The sequence below is a fragment of the Lipotes vexillifer genome, unplaced genomic scaffold (assembly GCF_000442215.2).
Source record: "Lipotes vexillifer unplaced genomic scaffold, Lipotes_vexillifer_v1.1 scaffold1007, whole genome shotgun sequence".
In the NCBI taxonomy this organism is placed as follows: Eukaryota; Metazoa; Chordata; class Mammalia; order Artiodactyla; family Lipotidae; genus Lipotes; species Lipotes vexillifer.
The window spans coordinates 657765-678504 of record NW_006782358.1 but is presented as its reverse complement, the minus strand read 5'-3'; the positions used below and the strand labels follow the sequence as shown (position 1 = coordinate 678504).

General features: G+C 41.0%; 1 protein-coding gene across 1 annotated transcript in view; it reads left to right on the top strand.

Annotated features, from left to right (window-relative positions):
* The window catches only part of PRDM6 (PR/SET domain 6), a 101128-nt gene extending 80668 nt beyond the window's left edge, over positions 1–20460 (top strand). The window contains exons 5-7 of the mRNA XM_007455252.1: positions 3687–4029; positions 12629–12805; positions 19498–20460. Coding sequence (XP_007455314.1) covers positions 3687–4029; positions 12629–12805; positions 19498–19612 — 635 coding nt within the window. The 3' untranslated portion in view covers positions 19613–20460. The remainder of the gene's footprint in view (positions 1–3686; positions 4030–12628; positions 12806–19497) is intronic.
* Positions 20461–20740: the final 280 nt, after the last annotated feature.

Below are 20740 nucleotides of genomic sequence, written 5' to 3'. Positions count from 1 at the left end.
AGCAGGATTGAATTTATTCGCAAGTACAAGAAAAGATCATGCCAAAAGCAGAATATAGAGTACAGGTGTCGCTGCTATATCTTGAAAACATAGTATGTTTGTTTTGAAGTGTCCCATAGGAGGAAATACGACAGAGAATAACCATCCCAACTCTTATTACCTAAATGCTATTATTATCATTAACTCAGATCCCGTTTATCCCACATCATTATACAAACTGATATAAACTTTTCTTTATTACTGTTTTGACATTGATTATTAAACTTAGAAAAATCCATTGACCCACACATGCTTTTGTTTAATAGAAAGGTGGTGTGACCTTAACAATTTTTGAAAATGAATTTATTGGGTTACTTTCCAGGAGCTTAAGTGAGAAGTCAGCATTTATAATCTATACTTAGAGTATTATTTGTATGATTTCCCCCAGAGGCATCATATTCCTCTTTCCAGCAGTGAGCTTCTGGCTGGTTTTCCTGCTCTCTTGCATGTTGATGACATCTTCATTCCACAGTCTCCCCACCCCGCCTTCCTTCCTGCTAGTCTGGCCTTCCCAATCCGCAAGAGTTTAGTGTTGCCTGAAGACTTGCGGGTTTCCCTGTGCTTTGCCTCTTCCGGATTAGTTATAAACAGGCTAAATAAGATGAACTTTACCCTAATCTCTGACAATGCTGCTGTTTTTTTTTTTTTAATTAAGAAAGAGCCAAAACATAAAACATTTCTCCTTTTCTTTCAATATGTATTTTAAAAGTCACAGCCTGTGTACAATCAGAGATTTTTTGAGAGTCTGAAATGTGTGCCCACATTTCATATTGGTTATACACTTTGCCCCAGAAGTTGAAATTATACATAAATTTTATATGTGAAATATATACATAAATATGTCTGTACATGTGTATATAGGTGCATCTATAACATATGTTTATGCATGGGTATATATATATACACACACACAGAACTCTGTACTAGCTGTAAAATGTCCTTTTTATTTTTGCAATACAGCTATTGAGCAGACACAGAATAGGAGTGTGGTCAGAAGAAAGTGCCTTGGAAATCACAAAGCTAAAGCTTCCAGCTTAGCTGTATCCTTAACCGAATGTATGACCATGGGCAAATTATTAGACCTGCTTGGTCTTTAGCATTTTTTTTTTCCTTCTTTCTTTTTTTGGTAACAAGAGAGGGTAGGATTAGATCAGTGGTTCTCATCTCTGATTGTATATTAGAAGTACTTGGGGAATTTTTAAAAAATGCAGATGCCCAGGCCCTACCAAGAGATTCTGTTTAAATAAAAATCTCCCCTGTGAGTCTAATATGCATTCAGGGTAAAGAACTGCCAACTAGACAAACTCTAGGCTCTCCCCTGGTCTGTGAGTCTCTTGTTTTATTTCTTCTTCCTAAGACAGGATGGGCCAGGCCAACAGAACCCTGTAGGATGAGCTGTTCCTTTTGTTGAATTCATCAAATACATGTGATTATGTAGAACACTCAGAGTTGAAGAGTCCTTAGTGGCAGCCCATTAACCTCCACACGTGGTGTCTACCTGTCCACTCAAGCGTGGAGCCTCCTGGCGGTCACGGTCCCCTGCCACTCTCTTTTTATAGTTGAGGACGCCTGAGTTTTCGTGCTTTGTAGGACTCTCGGAGATGGTCCGTGTCAGGGAAGAATGAGAGCTCCCAGTTCATGTATTTCCTCCATGTGGCCTTGAACTAGTGGCCAACAGCCATAGTTTACTTCCCATCACTAACCTTTTTGCCAGTCATCCTTTTTAAACTTTTTGGTCTCTAATTTCCCTCTCTTGACCACCCTGTAACCTTTAATCTCTATGATCTCTGAAATACCAAGAAATACATTTTATTGACAGAGTGGTTACTTAAAAAAAGAATAACAGTTTTTAAGCATATTAGGTTCTAATTACCTCTGAACCTGTGGGTTGACCAGTGAATACATGATATATATTATTAACACAATGACAACTTAAAAAAAAGAAAGAAAGAAAAATTTCAAGTATATTAGGGTTCCCTCCTCAAAAACGTTTCTTTTAATTCTTTCCCCACTCCCACGGCCACCACCCGTACTTGAATCCATCTCCCTTCATCCCAGGCTCTTCTTCTAGAATAAAAATGGTGGTTGTTGATGGTAGGCCCTCTGATGAGTACTTTCAGTATCTCATTTAAACCTCATAAAAGGGGGTTTAAAGATAAGGAAGCCAGGGCTCCTAGAGCTCAACATCTACCGAGTGGCAACCATAGCATTTACTAGCTGCTGTCTATGCATTATCGCACCCAATCCTTCCAGTAACCACTTTACATTTTACCAAGGACTAAATTGTGGATTCAGATGTTCTATTTTTTCCCACAGTCACAAAGGTATTACAGTCAGCCTTTTATATCCAAGGGTCTGCATCCGCAGATTCAACCAACCACAGATGGAAAATATTTGGGAAAAAATTTCCAGAAAGTGCCACAAAGCAAAACTTGAATTTGTTGCATGCTGGCAACTATTTACATAGCATTTACATGGTATTAGATATTATAACTAATCTAGAGGTGATTTAAAGTATCCGGCAGGATATGAGTAGATTATATGCAAATACCATGCCATTTTATATACGGGACTTGAGCATCTACAGATTTTGGTATCTGTGAGGGTTCTGGAGCCAACCCCCATTGGATACCAAGGGACAGCTGTGAATAGTGGAGTTTAAGTTTAGGCCATCTCGACCTCTAAGCCATAATGCTATTACTGTTAGGATGATTACTTCCATTGTCCTCATTTTACAGATGAGGAAACAGAGGCACAGGGAGATTGTGTAACTTGCCTAAGGTCACTAGGCTGATAAAAGGCAGAGTCAGGATTTGAACATAGATCTTTCTGATTCCAAAGCCCGAGTGTCAAGCACCGAGCTCCAAGATTGCGTACTCTGTCACCTCCCAGTCTTACCTTACACACTGCACCCTGTCTGTGCATCATGCCTCACTCGGGCCCTTCGTGAACACTGATTCTTTTCTTGCTGTTCCTCTGGTCAGAAACAGTCAGTGTCTATTTCTTAGGCCTGAAGTCTTCTGTTTATTTATTTGGACATTAAAGGCCCTCTGAGATCTGTCCCCCAAAAGCCCACGCTGTGCTCGGTCAGCTCGATTCCCGTGCCATCCCACCAGCGTGCCAGACTTCTGTCTCCAGGCGTCTTTCATAGGGTTGCCTTCATCTCTTCAGCCAGTTTTTCTTGAAAACCTGTTTTGTGCTGGCAGGGTTGGATGGAAGGCCTGAAATTCTGAAGGCTTGAATCTACCTTCTCTGCTCAAGGCCACCCTCTCTGGGGAACCCCATCTTTCTCTCCCTGTCTCTTGCTGTACCTCCCATCTGAGAACCCCCAAATCTAGGCTGCAGTGTGGAGCCTCGTTATGGAGTCTTTTTATCTCAAGTCATAAGTGAGCTCTGTGAGGGCAAAGACCATGTATGAAAAATCTCGAGCAGAAAATAGGTGCTTAATAAATATAGGCATTGAATGAGTTCATTTGTGGTAATTGTGCTTGCCCCCTTAAATCATTGTCTGCTCTATGTCCATTCTGAGTCCAGAAAAACCAATTTTTAAGCTGTTGACTTATAGGAATTTTTTAGAAGTGTGTGTTATCGTGCTTATTTGAAGGGCTAATAAAACTGATCTTCTCAACCCCTTGCTGTTCTCCCAGTAAATGTCCCCTCGACGGTCATGGAAGCCATGTGCAGACAGGACCCCCTGCAGCCCTTCAACAAGAGCAGCAAACTCTCCCCCGCCGCCCAGCAGCGCTCCGTCGTCTTCCCACAGACTCCGTGCGGCAGGAACTTCTCCCTCCTGGATAAGTCTGGGCCCATGGAATCAGGATTTAATCAAATCAACGTGAAAAACCAGCGAGTCCTTGCAAGCCCGACCTCCACCAGCCAGCTCCACTCGGAGTTCAGTGACTGGCATCTTTGGAAGTGCGGGCAGTGCTTTAAGACTTTCACACAGAGGATCCTGTTACAGATGCACGTGTGCACGCAGAACCCTGACAGGTAACCCCACCTCTCGTTGCTCGCAGGCTGTGTTTGCTTCTGAGACTCACTGCTTGCCTTCCTGTCGCCTCCTCCAGTCTCACCTCGGGGAGAACTCTGTGATCAGAGGTCTGCATTCTGGAAGGTCAGAGAGTAATGTTGGGCCCCTCTTTGGCTTTATTGTGTAGGGGGCTGCATGAACAGTGGCTGCAGAAAGGAATCTGCTGTCGCTTTCCAAACAGCTCTGCCCAGGTCTAACGGGAGGCAAAATAGAAGGCACATTGATGAATATCATAGATGGAAAAATGAGGTCAGGATAATTAGAGTCCTCTCTGTCTTCCAAAGATAATATAGCTGGCCGCTCTGCTGCTGTTCAGTCGTCTCAGGGTTCACCTCCAGTGTGCCGTGGGTATGAACTTAATTAAGTACTAAGAGGTAATGAATTGGAATTTTTTGCTTAGTACTATTTTTCTTCAGGGCATGCAAACCCATAAATCCTGCAAAGCTGTCAAAAGGAAATACCTACTCTGCTAGTGATGTGGAGGAAAACAGATGCCACTTATTCAATAAACTAATATCCACACAGAAGAAAAATGTTGACTAGATACCTCAGAGTCAAAGTTGCTTTGAAAGTTTGTCAATAAAGAATTTTATGGCCATGAACTGAGGATGAAATTTAGCTGAACAAGTGAATTAAAATTTCAGGTACTCTGACGAGTGGCACAGTAGATATAATGGAACTATTATTTATGAGTCAAAACTGGTTTATTCGACAGTCTTGATAGCTGGGAATGCAAAAGACAAAAATCAAATTAATTCAATAAGAAAGGACAGTGTTTTATCTCCCCTTCACATCCTATGAAAATTTGATTAAACCCCAAATATCTAAGAATATTTTGAATATAAAAGCAGAAAGTAAATTTTGGAAGTATGATAGGAGACTCGAAAGCAGGACTCTGGAATTATTTTCTTAATTTGGCCACTGATTAACCTTAAGCCACTCAGCTCTCCTTGCCTTATGATATACACCCAACTCTCCCCTCCCAGCTCTGCAGGATACGACAGTGTACTCGAACCCAAGCAGGCAAGGAGGATAGAAGTGTGGTGGAGAGGGGGTGAATCTTTTCAGAAATAATAATGATCCATTTTAGGGTACATGTGCACATTTACATGTGTATGTATTTTTATTTGTGCCATTCTAGAAACTACTTGCTTGCCATCAAGCATTGCTGTGACTGATTGATGTTGGAGCATTTGTATTATAGCTGTAAAGGCGGTTGTGTCTTTATAATCTTTTACCTTCAATAGGAGAGCCCCCGGGTGAAAATACCCATGGACTTCTGCATATCTTAGTACTACTGGCTTTAGAGGGGACACAAAAGTTTTGAAAATGTTTTCCTTACTCCAACAGGGTCTTTTTTTTTAAAGTCTGCCTTCCTTGCAAGTATACAGATAGCCTCAAGATATATCTATTCAGTTTGCAAAGCATTTTATTTTTTTAAATATAAAAATGCATTAAAATCTTGTTATTATAAACTTGCTTTTTGAATTCAATGAGTTTAGGTGTATGGATCTGTTATTTGCACAGGTTCATTGTGGTCATGGTAACTGAATATACAAGGTAAAATGAAATGATAGTTGAAAGTTTCTGGATACAGGAACTGAAAGCTTAGCTTTGGGTATGATACAGTTTCATGCTGAATGTCATATAAAACAATGAAAATATGTCTTGGTAAACAGAAAGTTAGCAAAACAGACTTTTGTCTGACTCCAGTTACACTTCGAAAACCGTATGTGGATTATGGTTTAAGTCCCTATGAAGTCTGTTCTGTCAAATAATAATGTCAGAATTTATAAAGCATCTATGTAATCTGTCAGAAAAGTACCCTCCAAATTAGAAAACTTACATGTACAAAATAGACTTCCACAAGAGACTGTTAGGTCATCGCTGATTCCGAGCTAATCTAGAGTTACTGGCAAAAATCCAAGTGGCTTGAGACTCCCATCCAGTGCAAGACCCTGGTGGGCTTATTTGATGCAGATGCCCAGGTGTCGTTTGGCCAGGTTCCCAGATGAGGTGAAGTAATGTGCTTGATATTCAGGTAGATCACCAGGGTGGAATCAAATTATTAAAGCAGTGGGTTCCTACTTCTCTCTTCCCTGTGCTTTGTTGGTGAAGACTTGAGAGGTGGTGTGATTCACCGTCATTCATGAATAAGTTAAAACTAAGAATTATGAGTTCAAAGAATTAGTCCCTTTATAGGCAAAGTAAGAAAGTACAATGTTTCTTACTAGTAATGGGGAGATGCTTGAATTACTCCATCACATCTGAGTTGCTTACTGGAGATAAGGGAAATAGAGATGCCCAGTCTCTTTGACCCACTAGTTACATTGAGATACATAATTTCATTGAGTTACATAATTTGCTTTTAGCATATAGGTTCTGTATGGTGTTCTAGAACCTAGCATGCTCTCCTGGTACTGGCAAGTTTTGAAGTAGAAGATACTTTCCCTAATTCTTAACCACACAGGTGAATTGCTAAAGAGGAGAAATATGCAGAACTAAAATGGAACATCAATTTGTGCACGGTTGTGAAATTTGGAGTCATTCCTCTTATTATCCATGTGGAGACTTATAACTGCTGAATATACATATTTTCTTTAGTGATTGACTCCATAAATTAGGTGGCTTTTAGTCTTTGGCAGTTTGTGCCCATTCAGCCATATACAGTGAAAAAGCTTAGAACCTGCCAGTCAGAAACCATTTCCCTTCTATTTGGAAAACTCAAACGTTTTATTTTGATAGGAAAATCTTGCTAGAACTAGAGGCAAGAAAGGGAGACACAGAAGACAAAGTCAGAAAGTAAACAGGTTAGAGTTTCAAACACGTCCAAATTTGAAACAGGCCCCCAAATCTTAGGTCCAAAAGATTTTTCACTCAGCACACTGAATATTTGGCCATGAAACCCAAGACATTTGAACCTTCATGAAAGAGACTGTGTGTGTCTTTATTTGTGAGCTTTTTCATGTAAGGGACCATCAGTAAGTCTATGCCTTGATATAAAGGAAGGAGATCCGAGGATACCCTGGGTTGTCAGCATTACCATTTTTCACTACCGTGTTATTTACATTGAATGCAGAAAAAAATTCCGTTTGACCTTTCAAAGTAGCAATTAGCATTAAAGATAAAAATACACCCGTATGAGAGCCCAGGAGCCACAGAATCGTTATTTCTTGATTTATTCTGTTAATATTAAACATACAAAACCAAAAGTCTCTTCTTTTTTCTCAAGCTGCTGACTTTTTCTTTCCTGAGTGAATTCAAAGGGAAGAAGCTGTCGGAGTCTAGATTAACCTAGATCTAGACTAAGGACTAGGGACTTAGGGACCTCATAAACATTTGAGGTTTGGCATAAGCTTATTACCTGGGCCAGGGCAGCTTGACTGACTTGTGCCTGAAACAGGAATTAGAAATCCCTTTTCTCTTCTGTTTTTATGCTACAGAAACTCTCAACAGTCCCATTTGGGGGTGGGGGCAGTGGATTATCAATCATAGTGGATTATTTTCTGATGAATATGTTCTCTTTTATTTTCTGCAGAATGTCTTTTTAGTGCTTATCTTTATTTTGCACCCTTTTCCTTTCCTTTCTGATTGTGCTTACCTGGGGAAAGTTTGCCTTTAGCCTCCTGGGCATACTGTCAGCTGTTCACATTTTTGTTTTGAGTATCCTTGTTTATAATTGGGTGTGGTGGCACCAGAGGGGAAGATACTCTAGAAGGAGCTGTTTGGTGGGAGGAGCCTGGAGATAATCCATCACCATAATAGTTTCTTTGGAATGTGTCAGTGTTCTCCTGTTCCATTGTTTCCTCCTCCCCCAAATGTGAAGGTTACCTTCTTTCCATGTTCTCCCAGTGTTTCGGCTGCATACTTGAGCCACTTTCCTGAAATCTTTTTCTCCTTACATAGAGTTTAGTTCTTTTCTCACTCCACACAGCCAGCAGTGGACCTAAGTAACGCCCCGTATGAAGTCTCGGGAGATGTGCACTTGAGCTTGACTGACGGGGAGCAAGGAGACATTCCTTGCTTGTTGTTCAGTTGTGGGTCCAACTGAACAACTTTTGTCCTGGAGGCTTTCATGCCATGAAAGAAAAATCAAAGAAGGATTAATAATATTTTAAACCAAACCACACTTAATTTTGTTAAGTGTTTCATCCTTTTCCTGTGTGTACAACAAACCAATTACAGACTCAGAGTAAATGAATTGCACATTTTACTGGAGTCATCTTTAGCAGAGGAGCCACCAGTTACAGAGAATGCCAGGGGACATACAAAATTGTCTTGCTGCTTTCTTTTTGCTTAAAAATCTACTGGCATTGATATATGCTAACTAAATCGACCCAGGCTTTGTCTGTTTTTTAGGTATTTCATTGTTGAGGATAGAGCACATTCTAGTTTTTCTTGAAGCTTGATATTTCTATGTTGGAACAAGCCACATGAGACTATTTAAATTTAAATTAATCAAAGTTAAGTAAAATAATACTTCAGTTTCTCAGTCAACCTAGCTGCATTTCCAGTGCTCAGTAGCTGCTTGTGGCTAGTGGTTCCCATATTGGATAGTGTAGATATAGAACACTTCCGTCATTGACAGCACTGCTAGATGTCTCAAGTATTGTTAAAAAGAAAAACAAAAAGAACCCGCCAAAAGCTTTTACTGGTTATGAAATGTTATCTCTTTGTGAAGAATGCTCATTGCATTTGTTTTGAGAATAATAAAATGCTGTATGTGTATGATGACTTGGAAAGAATCAAAGTGCTTTAGAAACGAGAGTCCCATTTAGCTGCTGAATGACATGAGATCCTACAAAGAGTGAAGCTGAACACAGCACTTGACTATGCCAGTCCTCCTGGGCTGCTTCTGGTATGACACATCAAAGGGAGCAGAACTTGGGATTTGAAATTGATTCTATCCAAAAGTTTAATAAATTAAGGCTTACTTTTTAATTATTTTTGGTTGATGATATTTTATTTTATTTTATTTTTTTCACTTTTTTATCCCGTTAGTATTTGTAGAACTTTTCAAATCCCACCCTTTATTCTATGAGTCTTTTTTTTAATATCCAATTTTTAAAGGTTACACTCCATTTACAGTTACTACAAAATATTGGCTCTATTCCCCATGTTGTACAATGCATCCTGGAGCCTATCTCACACCCAGTAGTTTGTACCTGCCACTCCCCCACCACAGTATTGACCCTTTGACCAGACCTTGAAAAGTTAATGGGAATGTTAGTCATCACAATAAAAAGCTGAGTAATGGCAACTGATTCTGTGCCCCCAAAGCCCTTCAGCTGTAACCTGAGAGGTGAGGAGTCAGTGTGTGCTATTAAAAACATCCATACAGAGTCTTAAATCCTGTGGTCAGTTGTCCCAAAAGAAGTTGTGATGTCTGAGATTCTGTGGTGATGATGATGTTTTCTAAGTAAGCCTTGCTCTTGGGTTTGAAGATTTCATTCTGTCTTGAATGTATTCCTATGCCCTTAGTTGAACTCTAGGATACAATTAATGTTAAAATTACTTTTTGATCATTTACTTTTATTCATTTTTAGGAAATATTGAAAATCTAGGGAAAGTAGGATCTTGTCTGTATTTTCCGGGGCCTAACTTTCCATATATTTCTACGCTGAGAGAGAGAATCTGTTAACACAGTGGCAAATAGAGTACACATTTTAGTTCTAAATTCTACATGAAGGGAAAGAAGTATCTTGTCTGTATTTTCCGAGGCCTAACTTTCCATATATTTCTACGCTGAGAGAGAGAATCTGTTAACACAGTGGCAAATAGAGTACACATTTTAGTTCTAAATTCTACATGAAATCAGTTTCTGTGATGGTGAATATGACCATATGCTCTAAAATCTTACTCTTTAAGGTACCAGGATTAAAGGGATATCACTTTGTTTTTTGAGATCAACTAAAGTTGGGTCCTGTATTTTGGTACTAGATTTTCTTCTTGCTCTGAATTCTCAACTGTTTACCAAGTAAGTTGAGATGGTCTGTATTCTAGTTAGCATGACTAGACACACAAAACCGTGGAAAGCTCTCCCTGCAGGGCACTGGCTGGTACACACGATGGAGGATGGAGGTCACATCGTCGATGCTGTCTACTGTGAGGCCATGTCTTGGACAGATCCTTAGGTGGCACGTGCTTGTTGATTATCTGAAAGCAGGAACAGAACATGATGGGATGTGAGAGGGCATCTAGTTCAGTCCATCCTGCTTACCAGAGAGATGAGGAGATGGAGAGTCAGGGACGTTGGGCGACTTGTCAAGTCCCACAGCTAATTGGGGTCAGAGGCTGAAGCAGGACTCACCTTTCCCATCTCGCCCATTCGAGGCTGTTCCATTCAGTCAGCTGAATTCTGCAGTTTTAAAAGCTGTGCCGTAGGTCACGGGATACCTAGCAAATACCGCTCAGGCTGGTACTGGCCAAGGTGATGTTTTATAATCTGATTTACCTTTCATTGGTGTTACCTTGATATAAGAATTCAGCATAAGCCTCTCTGTGGTCATCTCTTCTGTGTGTAAATCTTTGCCACCTTGACTATTAGCATAAAAAGGATGGAATGACTTCTGACTATAGGAAGTAAATCACCCCAACTTTTGACAGCAGAGTCAGAAAGAAAAGATTAATTGGTTTTATTTAGTGGCTAATTGTTTATTATGATAGCTATTAAAAATAGATAACCAGAGGCTAATAAATGTTAATGGTCCTTCACTATTAGAAAAATCAATTGTCAGTGGATATAGCATATATTAATATATTATTTTGTTTATAATCTTCAATACATTTTAAAAATTCACCTCTGAGAGAATGATTTCTTGAGGACCCCTTTAAGGTTAATTGTTACTACAAAGAATAAATTTGACAAAAGGGTATTTTCATCTGCTTATGATTTTAATGGCTTCAAAGCTTTATTTCATGATTGTAATAAAATGCACATGCAATTTGTCAAGTTTGATAAACTCCTTACCAAGGACTCTTATATATATTTCTTTGAAACTTGTTTGAGAGCAGTTAGATAGATTTCTAAATGTAAGTAATTAAAATTGTATATTGAGTTATTGACCAATCCCAGACTATTAATCAAGCTAAAAAATTCTACAATCAGTGCTCAGTGCACTGAAGCCTGGTAAAATAATCGTATTTGTGTTCAGTGAGGCAAGTAGCCACAATTAAGCACTTCACTCGACAAATGAGAGGGTACATTTTATTTTGCATGTAATTGAATTGTTGTACATGCTCGGTCACCATTGTTTCCTAGCCCTTCATTTTGGTTTCTGGTCATTGGAGCTTATGCATTTGCTAAAGGTAGAGCAATTAAGTCTGCTTTTGCCATTGGCTTTCTAAACTCAGCCAGAAATGTCTGAGCCACAAACCAAGGCTTCCTGAGCTCTGTTGATATTGCTCATGACAGATTATTAATTTTCTCAAGAAAAATTTTGATAAACAAATTAGAGCCCTGTCAAGGAATGATATGAAATAGCCTCGAATAGGGAAAACTCCCCAGGTTTTATATCACTCACCAGATTCTGCTTAAGTAAGCAGAAGAACTTCTGTAGAGAAGACAGAATTTTAATTTATTTTATGAAAACCAAAAATTGATTTCCTTCTCATGAGCTGAAAAGAATGCGCTCTGATAATCTTGCTAATTATCAGGTATTTGTCACAACTTCCTTCCATTTGCTTTTGCATCCCAGTCCTCCTGCAAACATAGTGACATCCTGTCATTTCTGTGCTGCTATAAATCATTGCTTGCTACCAGATTAAACTGGGGAGCCGAAGTTCACGAAAAAGACCCAGTGGATAAATATGAGTTTAGGTTGGGGCGGGGAGAGAGTAAGTAGAAGTCAGGATTTCTTTTACAAAGAAACAAATCTGGGTGCACGCCTGTGTTGGCCTGTGCACTATCAGACAACCCCAAGTTGGGGATGTGCTATAGACAGACCCCAGGACAGTCTAGTATCTATTAAAACACACATGCAGCTTGCTGACTTGCCTGCATCTTTACCTGGGACTTAGAATAAGGTCCAGTCACCCTAGAGTGACCTTGGCATCAAGAGCTTATTTCCTTTGAGGACAGTTTATCCTCACTTTTGTGAACTGACAGAGATCATAACATCCGCTTTCCCTGAGAGGATTACTGGAAAGATTAAACTAGATAATTGATGTTAAAGCACTTTGAAAAGTTAAAGTGCCCCAGAATTACAAGAGACAATTACATATCTTCTCTTGTACTGTTGTGCTTCATCAAGTCTGTACTCTCAACTCTCCAATATTTGCCTGGGGGTGGGGCTCAAAACAAGAAATAGGGGTTCTTGAAATGGTATGGCTAATACCGGAAAGGAATATTCTTTGGGGAATGAACGGGTCTCATCAGCTCTGTTAATTTTGTTCGTGTGGCAACAAGTATAGTCATGAGAACCTAGCAGCCCCAGCGCTCTGCTTTGTTACAGAAACTGAGAGAACGTCACCAGAACGTTTTGGCCCTTGCCTCATCATGCTAACGTCTGCTGACTGACATAGAACGTAATGACCAGGCAGTGTCTTCATTTGTTTCAGGCCATACCAGTGCGGCCACTGCTCCCAGTCCTTTTCCCAGCCTTCAGAACTGAGGAACCACGTGGTCACTCACTCCAGTGACCGGCCTTTCAAATGTGGCTACTGTGGTCGTGCCTTTGCTGGGGCCACCACGCTCAACAACCACATCCGAACCCACACTGGAGAAAAGCCCTTCAAGTAAGTAGCGGCTCACACTGTATCCCTTTTTTCTCTGAGCCTTTCCTGAGAGCCGGCAGACAAGGTGGCCCAGCACTGCCTGGCTCAGCCAACTGGTGGAGAAAGCTGTTTTAGAAAGTCAGCATCCAGGCTGCAAAAGGCCCCGCTTGTTTAGTGGTCGATACTGGGGAAATGAAGTCAGGAAATTTATACGCTGATCCTGGTTTGAGCTGTGCCACCTTGGACTTGAGACGTTCTTCATGGTCTGTTTTCTCACCAGTAAAATCAGGAAGTAGGAGTAAATAATTTTAAGATTCTTTCTGGTTTCTGAGGGTCTGTGCTTCTAGAATTTGAGCTAGGAGGCATGCAGAATGCCATCTCTGACCATCAGCAAGCAAGTCCCCTGACCATCAGCAAGGTGGCCACAGTCGAGGACAGCTGAATGAATCGTCTCTTGGGAAATCTGAACCCTTTAGGATTCTGATGAACGATTTCCTCCTCTTTTATATTTGTTAAGGGGGTTTGAATCTATTATAGCAGCCAATTGGTAGCTTTTCAGCATGCCCTTTGGATCTCAGATTTATCACGTTAATGCAAAAAAGAAAAACCAAACCAAACATAGCGCATGTCTGAGTCCTTGAGGATTCAGGGAATGTGGAAAGAGAACGGAATTCCAAGGGCTCTGGCAAGGTAAGGGCACCTGAGCGAGAGACTATGTTTCTAGATATAGCACAGTCATGAAAACGGTGGACATCTGGATCCTGCAAGATGGTCTATTCATTCACTCGCTCACTCATTCATTCATTCATGTATATATGTGTTCATTCATTCAGCAAATATTTATTGAACACCTTCTTTTGTACTAGGCACCCTGCTAGGCGCAAGAGATATAAAGGTGAATGAAACTCATCCCCCGGTCTTTGAAGACCTCATAGTTTATGGGGAAGCCCAATTAATAAGCAAGTGTTACCACCTAGGGTGAAGGGTGCAAAAGTGAAAAACAATAAGGCATGTATATACAGTGTTTCGGGGTAGCACGAAAGTGGAGTAATCAGTGCTGTCTGGAGAAGTTGATGTTTAAGATGTGTTTTGAGTGATGAGTAGGAGTTTTCCAGACGTACAAAGGAAAGGAGGCTTTCTGGTAGCCCATGTGGGACATGGAAAGGCGTGGGAGGGTGAGCCAGCTTGGGTGAGTGGTTGGTCATCTCAGAGCACATTTTACTGTCTGTGTGATAGACTCTTTTTTGTTCAACCCTCTTATATCTCTCTTTCCTCATTTGCCATAATGACTTTCCTTGATTAAGGAGGAACATGAAAAGGGCATGGATGAATGGCCTATTTACCTTCTGTAGGACAAGATCAAGCAAGAAAGGAAATGATTCAGGCAGTAGGAGGTGAATCCCCTTTCTTGGTCTCAGCCAAGGAGTCTTCCCAGAGTCTCATTACCCATGCTTTTCCCTCTGGACCTGCTGGCATAGCGTGCAGTTGCCATGGTGCTCAGCCTGAGGCCGGGCTCAGCTTGGGGTGGCAGAGTCTTGCTGGTCTGGGTCCTGCCTGCCTTGGTGTCTGCCAGGAGAGGCAGAGACTCATAAAAGGCTGTCATCTTTACCCACCTCCCCATGAATTAGTTACCTTTATTCATTATTCTTAACTGTTTTCCATTGTGGTTTAATTTATGATAGTAATTAATAGTGAAAAGTTTTAATTTTTGTCTGTGTACACAGGTGGGGCTTATTTACTGCATAAAGGCATCTGGCTGAGGGCACTGGATGGGGTCTAAAAATCCAGCCTTCACTACACCAGCCAAGCAGTGCCCTCTGGGGCTGCCATAGCCCAAAGGGGCCCTTTTTTAAAATCTACTCTTAAGGGCTGGGTAGGTTAGCACAGTCCTCGAGTTCCCTGTGGCAGGTGTCTGTGTCTGCACAGTGGGCTTTGTCATTTCCTCCAGGCCCTCGGGGGTTCACAGATTCTGGTTTCACCACTGTTCTAGATGTAGAAGATGACAATGACACATTCCCTGTGCCTTTGAGCAAGAGAGCTCTTCAAAAGCAGAGATGCAGGAGGACTGACAATCCTCCTGGCCCCTTATATTAGAGAGGGTAGCCAGATGGATACAGTGCCAGGAATCAGATTGACTTTTATCTTGTTGCTGTGTAAATAGATTTTAGTAATTAATTGAAGAGGTTTCAGGGTCAGAATGGGAAATAGATTTCTATTAATGTTAAGGTGTTACTTAAGTATAACCTCGTTGACTCCAGTCAGTTTTTTTTCCTTAACATCCTGTTTTTGTCCTGTTTCCAATAGAGGTGCCATTTTAACTTAATTTTAATTCATCAGATTAATATTTGAAGGGCTTTAGTACTTGTATGTTTTTCCTTTCGCAAAGTATTTTTGGGGACCATAACCTGATTTCATCTGGAAAAACAAAAAAGGAAACACCAGAGTTCGTTGGATTAGATTCAGTGTGCCTGTTTTAGTTCCTCCTGCTTCTTCTCATATTAAGATAGCCATATGCTGTAGAGTTTGTTTTTTTTAATTTATCAAATGTTAAACATATTGCCAGGGGAGAACTAAGTGTACGCGTATTTTATAAGTGCAAGATTTAAACGTCTTCTAGGAAATGGAAAGCTAAATCCTTCAGTGTATACAACCAGATCATTCAGGATTGAACTACCCCAAGGGAATTTTGGGAATCTTCCAACCATAGCTCATGGATATCCATCCCATGGACATTTGTAAATATTATGAGGATATCCTTTTACAAGCCTATAAAACAAATATTCAAAAAAAGTTTATTGCAGATTAGTCAATAAAATGGATTTTGCCACAATGGTTAATTTTACTGCTTCAACTAATGGGTATTGGCTGAAACAATGTTGCAAAGAAAGAAAAGAATCTTGTAAAGATACACAACCCATGCCCCAAATGGCTCAGCCCCCAAATTGTCCTACCTACCCAGGGCCTGGGAGGCCTCCGCAAGATTCTTAGGGGCCAGGCCACAACAGGGGAAAGCCTTTTCTAGCTTCTAAAATCTTCTGCTGAAAAGTGATTTTTCAAGGCAGATCAAGATTATTGCCATACAAGAAGCCTGGAGAAGATTTGGCAGTACGAAATGAGAGTTTCACTCCAGGCTTTGTCTCACAATCTGATTGGCTGAAATGCCACTGAAAGACTCCATCCCCCATGCTCTAGGTAGATCGTGGGCTTGTCAGCAGCTAACCTAGGCTGTGGATGCAGAATTTATAAGGTGAAGGAGATCATAGGAAAAGCACGTATCAAAGGATCATATTGAAGTTTGTACTTTCCGTTTGTACTGTGAGACTGGAAGTCGTGGAGAACAAGGAACAAAATCAAGACAGCATTTCATCTCACAGCAATTGCCAAGCACTTTATCGAAAAGAGGAAAGAAGGAAGGAGGGAAGGAAGGAAGTTGTCAGTCTCAAACTTACTCTTGACAGTGAGAACCCCTTCTCCTTCTCTGTTACTAAACATAATCTCTCAACATCTCAGAGAGGCCGCTCTGCCCAGGATCCATGTGAGCTGCTTGATGCCTGGCTTTTGCGCCTGGGAAGACCAGGACTTTCCGTAGGAGAGTTTCTTTTCTTCCTCTTCATTAGAAGCAGGGGAAATACCACTAAGTTTTTGCCTTAAGTGAAGACAGTTTGGCTTAGTATAAAAAATAATCAAAGGATATTCCAAAGAGCATCTGATATTTTAGCAAGATCTAGGCAAAATCAAAACAAACCAAAAAAACACATCAGTAAAATGCATTAAGCACATCATATGTACGAAGCAATTTGGTTTCATTCAGGAAATATTTGGTGACAGGCCATAGAGGACCAGAAAGAAAGCTTCCTGTAGGTTTTCTGTGAACAGAACTTGACATCGTTTTGCACATCTGTCAGTTTCAGATGACAATTGTTAAGCTCCCTCTGTACCTATAAGCCAGTCAACTATCACAGTAAGTAAAGAATGATCTCAAATCTTAAAGGAACTCAAGTCTAATTAAGATGCCCACACTGGCAGAAAGTTGGAGAATTTCTCTTTGCTGAAATATTTGGATGGCTTTCCACTTCACTGTTCCTGCAATGTTTCCTTAAAGGCTGTGACGTCAGCACTGAGAGGAAGACCCTGTGTGCCAGAGCAGTTTTAGTCTCCTAGATCATTACCCGCATCTTTCTTTCTTTCTTATTCTGCTAAACCGCATGAAATCCAGGCTTGGAGGTGCCCATGGCCAGTCACTTGGCTGGGATTGTAGTTCAGGGTTAATTCAGTGCCAACACAGCTGAAGTCCAACTCTGACCTGCCAGAACCTAAGCATTTGCATTGAGTCTGTCCTTCTGATGTGTTCCATTAAGCCATGAAAATAATTTGTGAAGGGATTTTTGTTCTAAAATTAAAGATGATGAACATAAAACTGAGGCTCTCCCCTTATTTAAAAATATTTTTATGTCAAGTTCTCTTTACATCCTTAATTATACAAATTACATTCTTATAATTACCAACACACGTAGGTATTATTTCTAGTAGCCCACTTTCCTCAAGAAGGGGAAATTTCTAGGAAAAGGATCTAAGTTAAGGTAATTTTCTGCACATCTGCATGTGTTTTTACTCACACTTGGTGAGCAGATGGCCCTAGAGATGATTTTTCAGTGATGATCTCAGGAGAGCCCTATAGACTTAGTAAATTTCCTGACTATGACAACAAATGGTTCCATGAGTGTAAATATCTGTGAGGCAGTTAGGCAAACACAGGAGAAAAATGTTAACTCCCCTCTTACTGTCTCTGCCCAATCTGGGTGTTTAATATTACATATAGACATACACATTTGCCTTATGTGAAGCACCACACCTCCCACTTCTGAATTCTTTATATTCTGATACACAAGATCAAAGGTGCAAAAACATGACCTAGGTAGCTAGTCATAACTTATAATTTTTGAAACTATTCTGCTCTCTTTGAAATTGATTCTAGAGCTTCAAAATTTTAAAAAAGGAATATAATAATTTGAAAGTTTGTCAAGCAGTGAAAGGTAGTATATTTTGACACACTAATCTAGTAACTAATCAGTTTTCTAATAAACAATCAGCAATTCACTAGCATGTCATCAGCACTTCAGGAGCTCTGGAGAGGGGATGAGCTGCCCATGGATGTTAATGAATACACCAAAAATCATTAGCTGATCAATACTTCTGAGTTATTTTCATTGAGCTGATAGGTCTGATACATTAAAGCTGACATTATACATTTGTCAAGATCACAGTGCAGTTTTTAACAGTGGAACAGGCTGCTAAAAATATCCCCCGAAAGACAATCGAAGAAACACAACTTCCTCATGCTGACGACACATTCAGCTGGTGCAGGAGCCCAGAAAAATCCAAGCGTGATAGTCAAGCTCCAACCTCCCAACGATAAAACATATGCAAGACTCCCTAGTAGGGATAGATGTGTTTTTATTTTTATAGGTAATTATTTCCCTGGCAAGGCACTTTATATAATTTACTCAAAAGGAAAAAGACAGAGCTGCCTACCGGGTAGTGGGGCATGTGGCAAGTGATTGGGCGTGTGCGGATTTTCTTCTGATGGCTTTACCACAGCCCTACTAGTGCAGGGACCTGAGACCGAAGGTTGCATTATTTAAAAGAAGAACAACTGTCTGCAGCTCTCCTGAGTATCTTTTCCTTTTAAGGTTTCAGGAGAGGACATTAGTGGGAGCGCTGAGGGGGCTGCTGTGCCCCAGTGGGTGCTCGGCCAGTGCTCCAGGCAGCCCAGACAAGTGGAATAGTGACAGGGAAGCCACTGTCCATGCCCATCTTGCTGCAGCAGTGTGCGTGTGTGTGCGTGTGTGCGTGTGTGTGTGTGTGTGTGTATGTGTGTTGAAGGTTGTGTAGCCATCAAGCTAGTCGGTGTGTGTTGCAGGGAAGATGGCTTAGGCCCAGGGTCTCTAGGTTAGCATTTTTTTTAAGTTAAGGAGATATTCCTGAAGTGCGATGCTAGCCAGTGTTCTTATCAGACACACCAACCCTTAATTACGGCCCACGTGTACATTCTTCCTGCTGTACCTTGTAGAGGTGAATTTGAAGCACACAAACATTGGTTGATTTCGGGGTTTTCTCAGTCCTCTATCCCAATGCAAACATTTTTTAACCCTAACTTTGGTGGATCTGTGATACTCTAGCTTTTGCCCAAAAGCGGTCACCCACACCCACCCACCACAGTCACTGAAAACTAATGCACTGTTTCTTCCAGTTTCCGAATTCAAAGATGATGGCTCTCTGGCTGCTGTGCTGAGGGGAGTAGAAGTCCCGATTTTAAATTAGCAGCAGGTGAAATTCTATTTGTCATCAATTTCTCTTTGGGGTTACGGAGCAGAAAACTGCAGACAAGCTGCTGCTTTGATGGCTCACTCCTAAAAATCTCTTTTTGTTTTTTATCTATTTGAACTGACAGTGATCAGAGCTGCAGCAGGACAGGGCTCTCTGGAGAAATCACCTTCCCTCTGCCTATTGACATATCCCTCTGTTCTGCATCAGCCGGGCTTTGTCCCATCACAGGCATCCAGGCCTTGGAAGGAGCCACCAATTAAACCTCTTGAGCTGGTAAAATCTGAAGCCACTTTGGAGTGTCTGTTCTGATTAGGCAGGATGAGAGGAAGTCCATCAACCTGCAGGCCCTGCTCCCTGGTCTCAATTTTCTCTCTTGCCTCCACCAGGTGCGAGAGGTGTGAGAGGAGCTTCACGCAGGCCACCCAGCTGAGCCGACACCAGCGGATGCCCAATGAATGCAAGCCAATAACCGAGAGCCCAGAATCAATCGAAGTGGATTAACTGATTGACTGGTTGGAATTAAACTTCAAGGAAAGTCATGATTAAATGTCACGGACACTTAAGCAAAACCAAAGATTTCCTCTGAGCAACTTTCAATCAGTCCCGGAAAACCAAAAGCAGTAATAAAATAAGTAAGATGTTAAGAGATATTGATCCTGGCGTGGAAGTCAGACCAGGAGAGAGATTATTTATTTATGACTAGGGATGAGACTCATTTCAGTGGACGACTAACCTGGGATGGCTCACATTTCCAGTCCCACCGTGTATTTGCTTTGTTTCTAAAAAGCTTTTTTAAACTGTTATTTAATACCAAAGGGAGGAATCGGATGGGTTCTTCTGCCCACAGTTGTGACTAAGAATGCACAGGGACTTGTTTCTCGTTGCACCTTTTTTAGTAGCATGATTCAAGGGGACCCATTGTACAGCCCTCTTCCTGCTGTTTCAGTTTGGCCTGGCCTGCCTCAGGCTGCCCAGCAGGGACCACAGATTTGGGAGCCAGAGCCTTCGCTGAGTCCAGGCCATCTTCAGCCCCATGGGTGCTCCATTTCTGTGTTTTCCACACTTATTATTTCTCATGCACTTTTCTCATGGCTCCTTCCATCCAGCAGCCTGGTCTTGATGCAGAACAACCTGGAAGTGGAAGAAGATGGTTTAAAATTCAAAATTCAAGGGGGAAAAAAAAAGGGGACTTAACAGTGTCCGGTCAAGATTTCAAAAACATTTAAAATGTACGGAGCTTCATAATACAATATATTGTTCTGAAGCAGCTAGTGAGAAAATTTTGTTTTCAATAACATTTTAGCCTAAAAAAAAAAAACATGAAAATAAAGTTCTTCAGTATGAGGCTGAATATAAGGTATTAGGCTTCCAGTAATTTTTTGTTGTGTCTATGAAAGTGTTGAATATGTGAGCAAAAACAGTGCCAAACCCCACTGTCAAAACCATTCTAGGCACTTTCATCTTCCTTCCTCGTTCCTCCAGGGGAAGCCTGGGAGGCCCTCCTGAGTGTGGGGCATTTCTGCAAAAATAGGTGAAAATAGCCCAGACAAGGAAACCTTGAGAGGAGGAGCCACGGAGAGGGTTGTAGTTAGAAAAGACCGCCCTGAACAGCTAATTTTTTCAAGAGGA